Here is a 10,000-nt window from a genome sequence, read left to right as displayed (position 1 = left end):
TGTTGACATGATAATCATCCAAAGCTCTTGCATCTTGACTACCCGTGCCGTGCATGATTTAATTTCTACCAAAGCTCCGCTTCTATCCTCTCTGTCCCTGGTCAGCTCCGCTTCTATCCTCTCTGTCCCTGGTCAGCTCCGCTTCTATCCTCTCTGTCCCTGGTCAGCTCCGCTTCTATCCTCTCTGTCCCTGGTCCTGCGCTGCGCTGTGTGAGCGGGAGAGTGGCCAGCGGCAAATGCCAGTGTGTGCTTCTTATACCGATATATTTAACGATATATTTTGCTTTTCTTATCCAAACAACGTCAAACTTGGCACTGCACTTACTTGTGCCCGTAGCAAGACACCTGGCAATTTGAAATCAATCGGGCTGTGTGGCGCACACACACACACACACACACACAAACACACACAGTCGTTCCTGTAATTTATAGATAGATGCTCGAGGGTTGGACATTAGACCAGTTTGTGGCTCATTTGTAAAGTCCTTTTTTCTGAGCAATTTGATTGGATAAGCTGCTGCTTGATGGCACAGTTTGTATTTATTTATTTATTTATTTATTTATTTATTTATTTATTTATTTATTTAATGCCAAGAAAGAAAAACACAAAATAAGAATGCATCTTGCCACGCTGGCGTATATTATATAGGCTATAATAGACTTGAAACTTTAATTAAGGGTGCCCATCACAGAGAGAGAGAGACAGAGAGAGAGATAATTGGTTTAGGAGAGAAGCACAGATGCGTCTGTGCAGGTCTGAAGTCTCTGAGATTACTGGACCATCCCATAATATAAGGGCAGGAAATGATGACCCAGCAACTCTGTCAGATCACATAAGCTTTTCATAGTCAGACAAACCAGCAAACCAAAAGACAACTCAAGGTTCAGTGTACAGATAATACATATTTTCAGACTTGAAAGTCTTGAAAATGTTTGCATATTGCTTCCCGAATTTTTTAACAGGCTGTTGTTGATGTCAGAGCTGAATAAACAACACATTTCCAAATCTGTTGTCTCAAATGTTACTGTTGTTGGTATTGATAAGCATAGAGAAAAAAGAGAAAAGGTGAGATTCAGGTTTTGGCCTGTTGAAAGTGGAGTATATCTGTGCTGGATTGGCAGAAAAAATACCACAGAGTGGTTCTCATAACTGCAGGCATTTGGGGTAGAGAGGGTAAACTGTGTGTGTGTGTGTGGGGGGGGGGGTTGTCCATTGGAACCCCTAGCCATGCTGCTCTGGAGCAGCAGATGCTGCAGATGGGACCTCCACATTGGCATTAGTTTCTTCTTTCTCCAGGGCTGCCGCAGCCTTTGACCCGCAGCGCTTCATTACAGCTGGGCGCGGGTGTTTATGGCCGCCTGGCGGTCAGGGCTCTCTGGCGAAATCCCTGTAGCCCTCTGGTCAAACACAGATATTACACTCTGTAATAACACCCGCCACCCCTACTGACCTTGGCCCACTTCATAAAGGATGCCACAGACTGTGTGTGTGTTGGGCCAGTGTCCTTTACCGCTGAGGGAAAGAGAGTCTGCTAGAAACGCATAGGGAAAGAGAGAGGTGTATACACAGACATACACAAAGCCAATAAGAGAGAGACCGGTAGTCTGAGGTGAATTGTAATCTTACTCCTCCAACTGCTCTTTATACGTCTCAAACCATAGAGCCATCCATCTTAACTTGCAATGCCAAATAGGCAATAGACACATTTAGAGCCCTAGTCTTATTTATAATCCATGTAAAAACTTACAGTTGCCTACAGTTGATGTGTGAAATGCAAAGTCCATCTCATCAACATGTCCATACAGCATTGCGCGATGAGACAGTAAAAATTACGTATGTAGCACAGTTAACATTATGTACGTTTTGAACGACTGAACATCCTGAATAGATCCTGTCTCGTCCATCGCTGCATCGCTCGCCCCTTTCTCAATGCTCCACTTCCTCTGTTTTCCCTGGCGCTCCACGCCCCCCCCCCCCCTTCGTTTCTGCCTCCGTGGGCACGAGCCCTCGGTCTGGCCGAGGATCCATTGGGCCCGGCCAGCCCTATCCTGCCCCGTCCGTGCAAGAAGAAGGGAGAACGAGAGCGGTGTGAGGATTACGGGCTGTGTGTGTGAGCAGGGGCTTTCGACGAACAATGGAGAGCCGTTTGCTCTGCTTCTGTAACCGCCCCCGCAGGGGTGGAGAGGCATTCTGCGGGGGTAATGTGGCTCAAGCACGCCCCCCCCCCACCCCTGCCTTCGGACCCCGGCCCCCTGGCTCAGCCACCGCGCGTCCCGCTTTGATCACCCCCGTCGGGCGCACATCAGCCTGGCGTTGGGCTTTAAACCAACAGGCGCGGGCAGGGGGCAGGCCGGGCCGAAGGTTCTGGCTGCTAACTGTTTAAAAGCGCCCAGTGTTATCAAGTGCAGATACACGGCCCCTGAAAGGCCCAAGAGAAATACTGTCCATTTCAGGGCGCAGAGCGTGGGGCTGTTGTCACTGGGCATTAGTAGCGGCATCTGTGGAATGCAAACAGAGCGAGGGGAATTGCACTCGGTCTGCTTGGCCTTTCAGGGCCTTGACGTCCTATTCACCATGACGCTGGCGATTTTGATACAAGGGGTGTGGGGGTGAGAGGCTTGAAGGAAATTCGTACTGACAAGAGGATCTGATACAAATAAAGTGTTTCATAACCTCTGTCTGTACCTCTGTCATAACCACACTCTGTTACCAAATTTCTCACTAAAAAATACACCTGAGTTTTAGCAAATGATCATGATTGTGATCAGGGGTTGGGTATTATTTTCCTCTCTGTGCTAACGTGGCTGTCATTCTTTCCTACAGGTGAAAAGGAACATCTCAGACCTGACAAATATCCCCGTTCGACACCAACAGTGGGACGGGTGGCCAGCCTCGGCAACCAACGACTCGGTAAGCATCCCCCCTCTAACCTAGGCAACCAGCGACTCGGTAAGCATCCCCCCTCTAACCCTATAGCCCTTAGACGACTCGTGTTTGTTTTACCACGAAAATCAGGCAAAATCCCTCCAATTGGCCGTCTCCGTGGTGGTTTTAGGTGAAGGGATTTGAGGCAGTGAAAAGGCTGTGAGGGGGCCATGCACCATTCTGTAATTGTCATTCTTGCTGAAGGGCTGTTTTAGTATAAACAGAAACCTTCAGTACTATCAACTGTGTATTCAGACATGTGGTTTGGAAGACCAGAGATCCCATGAGCTTAAAGGCAGTTTTTTGTGTGAAATACCTTCTCTGCTCTGTGTTGGCAAGACGCTGGGATTTGAAAAAGTTTAATTTCCTCTGTTTATACATTTGCTGTGGTTATTGTAGAAGCTTCTGGAAAATTGCCACAACTTTCTAGTAATGTGCCTGAGTATTCATCATCTTGATATCATAATCTCAACATGTCATTGTTGACGACATGCCTTTTCTATGACTAATGAATTATTCATACACCTCAAAAATAGCCTTGCTCTCCCCTGCTACGTATCCCATATGGGTATGAAACTATTAAGACATCACCAATACTGAAACCATCTGTCAAACGCAAGATTAAACCTAGGGTTAGTTAAACCTAATTAAGATGTCGGAGCGGGTCCTCTCCCCTTGTCCTCTGTGTGTGGACACTAAAGATCAACCCCAATGCCTTGTCTCTGACCTCTCCCGCCCTGGTCTTAGTTCACCCCCTTTCAGGGAAACAAGAGTGACTGTGATCAGAGGAGGTCCTCGTACTGATCCCTGTGGAACTTCCCCCATCCCCCAACCTCCCCCTACACTCCCCGTTACCAATCTTGACACCCGAAGTGAAGATGTTCTCATGCTGATTGTGTGGCTACTTGACTCACAAGGAAATGGATGTGATGGCCTATGATGTCTTACTTAAGAAACTATAATGTAGGTTTGTATGTTGATTTCTGATATCAGGCATATGGCCTTCGGCCAATCGTGTTAGAAAAGCGGCTTCTAAACCCATCCACAGAAAACCAAGTTTTGTTAAAAGGCATTCTAGTGCATCCTCCTCTACTCTGTAGGCTCATTTCTAAGCTTTGTTGGCTGTGCGTCACCACATGAAACAGGAATTTCCACTGTTTGGCAAACCTTGGTACATTATTATTCTTTTGCACTTTCTTTGTCACAAATAGGGCCAAATGTACTGCAAACGGTAACTGCTTTTCGCTTGTTTTGTTTTTGATACAGTTCTTGAAATACTTCTGGCTCTAGATTCAGTCGCTCACTTGTTGCCAAAACCACATCATATCCGAGGATCTTATTGTCCCACCTTCCTCTACCCACAAACTGCCCTCTTGCAGTGTCCACAATACCACATCCCAGAGCCCAACCCTGTAATCGTGGGGTGATGTTCATGAATGCATCTGAAGCCACAGCAAAGCTGTTCGGCTGGTCCACACCTGTACTCTTTGCCCAGGTGTGTGGTTGAAGCTGGACACACGCTGGCTTTCTTAAATCCCCTCTGCAACCTCCTGCCTGAGGAAGAGATATTAAAGTCATTGGCTTCAATAATGGCCCCGCTTTGGAGCCGGCATTTTTTTAATATATATATTGAAATATCCCCCCCACTAGCTTTAGATAGAAAAGCCCTTTTCTCACCAGCCAGACTGTTGAAGTCGCATATCTCATTAACCCTGCCTGGCCCTCTGGGATTTGTACCAATAAACATGACAGGCAGGGCTTAGAATTACATTTTCCAGGAGTCCAAATAAGCGCCGTTTTCTCCCCTCTCTCCAGTCATTATCCTGCCTCCTCTCAGTCGGTGCCCCCTCACATCCACTTAATACGTGAGGAGCAGGCGGGCAGAAGGAGAGAGCCGCTCTGTCCTCATTTCACATTCTAATGCCTTAAGAGTTAGTCAATATGGGCAGCCATTTTATTCAAAGCAAACAGGTTTATGTATTGCTAGTGAGGGTGTAAATGTAAGGGAGAATGTTGAATAAAAAAGCCCTGAGTGCTTCAGCTGCATGCTGATGCAGGTGCTTGGCTATGATGCATTAAAACTCTTATACTGTGGGTGTGCCGATATTAGAGGTTCACGCTGAGATTTAGGCGGCGGATTTTATGGTGCATCACAACAAGCTTAGGTCACCAAGGATAAAGCAATTTCGAAGTGTGGTTGGTTGAGGTCAGAGGTCAAACGCTCTGCTTTTCTGGAAATAATTTTTATTGATCAAAGGCAGATGCATCTCACTCACTCTCTTTTGCTACACTGATGTGAATGTACTGTGTATGAGAGTGTGGTAAGACTTACTGACTGCATCAAGGCACCAATTGCATTTACTCAATCCCAAGATAACAATTTGTAAAAAAAAATACAAGCTATAGCCTCATTCCCTGGAGATAGTTGATGTAAAAATAGAAGAGGTGAACATGTTGTTTAAGAGTTATTTGTCATTCTGAAGAACAATGTACACATTAAAAATAGAAATTGTAGTTGAGTAGGCTGTAGGAGTTCAGTGTTAATTTTCTCGATCAGTCAGAACGGTTAAACAGGTGGAGAGGCTGGCTATGGCATTAGATGCCTGTCGGGCAGACGCCTTAAACTCCTCACTTCATTTTTAAAGGCTTCAGCTCCACAGCTCACTGCCTTCAGCCCCCCACCCTCCTGAGTACACACACACACACACAAAAACACACACACTCATACACACATTCATGCACCTGGCAGGCTGGTTTTTGCTTTGATTGACTGCTCTGGAAGTACCTGTGGGAGTGATTGACAGGCACTGGAACATCCTTATTAAACTCCCCGGTTTTTGCCGGCGTAATTGCTGACATTTATTCAGTGTTTCATGGTGTTTGCTAATGTATTAAAGACGTGCCTGGCGGAGGCCGAGGAGGCGTGGCTCGCGCGTTTACCTCGCCTCCTATGGATCAGCGCTGCCGCCGCCACCAGCGAACCCGTGCCGGCTTATTTTTTTGAGAGGGGGGGGGGGGTCTTGCTGGTTGCCGTGGCTACCAGGCTCAGCACTAAGCTCCGACAGAGCCCCCGTAGTGATTGCCGTTGTCAGGTGACATTCAGCCGGGGAGCCGGCCGCGGCCGATGTGCTGTGGAGGAGAGTGGAGCTGAGCAGGACCCTGGCTTCTGGCTCTGCTCCCGCTCACACCCACCACCACCACCATGACCCACAAGCTTTTAGCGCCCAGGACCGCTGGGCTCATTTGGGTTTGAAACGTTGAATTTTTAACGTGCCTTAAGAAAAGATTTTTAAAAATATTACTTACCGGGTTAAATTTTAATGAGAGAGGCATCATGATTTTCAGTTGCTTAACACAAAGTAGTACTACAAAGACATTATTAGATGATTCAATTGTGGAGTCCGAGAAAATTCAGTTGCAGGTGGGATGAGATTGAATCCCATTTTTGTATTTGTTTTTATTCTGTTTTCTTTTGTAATTTTAACGTCATTGTATTTTCTCATTCCCAGCATGTGCTTTCAAAGTGACGTTCCACACAAATTTTTTATCTCTTCATCAATGTACGCATGGGTGTTCACTTGCGTGAGCATATATGCTTTTGCAGAGCTCTGTGACTGTAATCAGGAATGACATATCTGCAGCTAGAAAGAAGAGTGGAAAATAGCTCAAAGGAGGGCCAACAGGTGTTTAGGGTGCGGCATCTTTCTTTCTTTCTGTCTGTCTTTTTCTTTCTTTCTTCTTCTCCCTTGTCTCTTTATGTGTTCCCCCTGTTTCTCAGGCTCTGTTGTTGCCCCCCCCTCTCTGTGTGTTTGTGTGTTTGTGTGTGTGTGTGTGTGTGCGTGCGTGCGTGCGTGCGTGCGTGCGTGCGTGCGTGCGTGCGTGCGTGCGTGCGTGCGTGTGCACGCGCGGATCAAAGAGGGGAGCACCAAGGTGCTGCTAGGGCAGGGGGGCTACAGTGGCTGCCATCCGTGCAGCTGTCAGCGGTAATTATCTCACCCTCTCCGAGCCACAGACCTAATCCAAACACCGGCGGAGACAAAAAACAGAGAGAGAGAGAAGAAAATGAAACAGAGAATGAGATTCAGAGAGAGAGAGAGAGGCTGGCAGTGATAAAAAGAAGAAAAAGAAAGAGATAGAATGCCTTTTTTCTCTTTTACCAAGGCATCCAATGGCAGCTCTTGAATGCAAGTGTTAATTAAAAGAATCCATAGTAGAGAGGATCTGCTTGTTTGTGAGATGCTGAGGAGGGGTGTGTGTGAGAGGATTGACCTCTTCTCCCTCATACCCCGAGGCACTCAGTGTCCTCGTTGAGGCCGTCCTCTCGCGCCTGTCAGGGAGGAGGAGGAGGAGATGAAGAACCAGAAGAGAGCGAAGGTCAAAGCGCGGTGGAGGCGCTGAACTTTGTATTTCTCCGGCTCCTTTTGCGTCCTAATCCCTGCCCTTCCCTGCACTACCCACCCCCCCTCCTGGTCCCTTTGAGACAGAAAGTGATGAACTTTTATTTTCACACTTACTGGAGTGCTCAAGGAAAAGCCCCGTATTGTCAGGGGGGTTATGGGGGGGGGGGGGGGTAAAAGGAGGCGGATTGTGAAGATTCTCACGTTTGATTGCCACTCTGTTGGAAAGGGGGCGAAGAGAAAGGCGCTGCAGAATTCCCTCACATCGCCCACAACCTCTGCTCTTGCCTGCGGCTAAGTAAACTCCAGCAGCCACTACTCTGATGAGGAGTGCCCCTTAAGTGGCAATTAGGCCCTCTTTGAGAAATCTCTATCTAGATGCTGCATTGTTGCTCAGAGCGCAGTGCAGAATACAGCAGACTTGGAGACACCTCGGGCAAAATTTGCTGAAATTCTGTAGTGTTTTTTTTTTTTTATTATTATTGTGCGTACAGAAGAAATTGATTTCTTTTGGTGTCAGTTCCCTTAGTTTTATTGATACATACAGATAGATTACAGTTCTTAGACCTTAGTTGCCTCTGGATATATAGGGTTGTTAATTGGCAAAACATATGAAATAAAAACACCTGTCACTGTCAAATGAAATGAGTTTTTCCCCTTGTCTGTAAAACACGCAGGGATACTTTAGCCTTGTTTTGGGTCAATTGCTTTAGCAGATTTTTGGCCGCGAGGAACAATGTGAAGCAATTCTGCTAAGTGTTCTCCCTTGGTGTTCCCGTGCACTTTAGACCTCCACTCCACTGCACACGGAGGCCTCCCTCGCCGTCTCTCCAGCAAAGCAGGCTTGCTTTTAATTAGCCCTGAAAGACAGGAGAAATACTATCAGTCATCTCCGTATGTGTGGGCCTGGACACAGCAGCCACAGGCCCCTGAAGGACGCCCGTGGTAGTCGGACACAGAGATACCTCAGTATGACCTAAGTGTTCGACCCCTGTTTCCATCAATTCATCTCTCTGTTGTGGCTACAAAACCTCAACTTATTTCCTTTTTCGCCTGCTTTGTTGTGTTCCTGCTTGACTTTGATGGCCCAGATGTCATTCGGAAGGGTCTTTTCTTTTATTTGTATTTGAAAAGCTGAAGATAACCTCTCCTTTGCCAGAGATGTAACTCTTCACGGTCAAGCGACCGTCAAGTGTGTGAAGTGTCTCTTAAGGAGATGTGGGAAAAAACTGCAGCGGTCAATCTGCTTTTCAAGCTCAGTCACCATGCCCTGTAATTGGGTCCTCATTCAGCAATTACCAGCTGGCTTTTGTCTAGCTGCATTGTTACCCCGTGGATGACCACTGGATGTCAGAGCTTTATCCCCTCATTCACACAGGTGTCAGTCATGCCGTTAGCCCTCCTCTCCACTGCCCTGAGGACTCTCCACTGCCCTGAGGACTCTCCACTGCCCTGAGGACTCTCCTCTGGGGTTTACTATATGATTTAAAGGTGTTTGATGGTGTTTAATGTGGGGCGCTGTGGCACAACTGGCTACAGCGCCCATACCATATTAGGCTCCAAGTGCCCACAAGGACCCAGGTCGAGTCCGACCTGCAGTCATTTCCTGTTCCCAACCTATCTCAATCTCTCCCACTTACTTTCTGTCAATCTTCACTGTCCTATCCAAATGAAGGCAAAAGGGTACTTGATTTAATAATCCAATGAACCTTCCGTAGAATTCAGTGAAATTGTCCCTGCCTCTCTCTAGTGGTCTGTCCAATGTATGCGTTCAAAAAACCTTGAGTGTAAATTACAACTCTGTCCTCTGACCAAGCTGGCTGTTTTAAGGTACGATATCGTTCAGCCATACCAGTGTCTGCATTAAAGACCCAGGGGAGAAATAGTGTAAAGGGCGAGTTACCCCTCCAAACACACACACCCCCTCACACACATCCTCCACCCTCTTTTGCTTAGAGCTCCTTGTATAACCTGGCTCTTGCTTTGAAAATAGCTTTAGGTCCTGACATGGCTTTAAAACATAATCACCATACTTTACAATGCCACCTCTCTGATATGACCCTGACATTTCCTCACGAACAAACACATCATCTCACCCCCCCCCCTCTTCTCTCTCCTCTCTCCTCTCGTTCTCTCTCTCCCTCTCTCCTCTCGTTCTCTCTCTCCCTCTCTCCTCTCTTCTCTCTCTCTTCCATCTCTTCTCCTCTCCATGGCCTGGCCCTAGGGGAGGCCGCGTGGGGCAGCCTGTATTTAATGAGTCCCTCCAGTGCTCATAGCCGCTGACATTTCCGCACTCGGTGTGAGAGTTAATGAGAGTGCTGGCCTTCCTTCCCTTTCCACTGCTGAGTGGAAGCGGGAGTCCCCTCAGCCCCCTCCACATCCCCCCCCCACACACACACACATACACACTGTTTCTCCCTGTGCGTGTTTGCCCTGAATTGAGGTTTTTAGTGTTTTGTTTTTTCAAAGGTGTTTTTGAGTGTCTGTTGAGTTTCCTGTAGAGAAGCAGAGAGGTACTGTATGTAGGTACAGTCAATAAGTTTCCGAGTTGGTGGGGAGACCTCTACCTGTCTAAAGCGTTCCTCTGTGTGTGTGTTCTGTGTCATTTCTCCAGATGACGCTCGCTGCCTCAGGGATCAGTTACCCCTGTCACCACCTGAGTGTGTGCCGACGCTCA

General features: G+C 47.3%; 1 protein-coding gene across 1 annotated transcript in view; it reads left to right on the top strand.

The window, feature by feature from the left end:
- Positions 1–10,000, top strand: part of faf1 (Fas (TNFRSF6) associated factor 1) — a gene marked incomplete in the record, with an annotated part of 81,242 nt that overhangs the window by 43,374 nt on the left and 27,868 nt on the right. The window contains 2 exon segments of the mRNA XM_076278006.1: positions 2,825–2,911; positions 9,938–10,000. Of these exon segments, the coding sequence (XP_076134121.1) occupies positions 2,825–2,911; positions 9,938–10,000 (150 nt within the window).

Source organism: Alosa pseudoharengus, unplaced genomic scaffold, assembly GCF_046254945.1.
Source record: "Alosa pseudoharengus isolate Yale_2024_CS ecotype anadromous, Long Island Sound unplaced genomic scaffold, YU_APseudo_1.1 YU_APseudo_1.1_scf_11, whole genome shotgun sequence".
NCBI lineage: Eukaryota > Metazoa > Chordata > Actinopteri > Clupeiformes > Clupeidae > Alosa > Alosa pseudoharengus.
The sequence above is the reverse complement of the archived record's forward strand: the minus strand, read 5'-3'. Positions and strand labels throughout refer to the sequence as shown.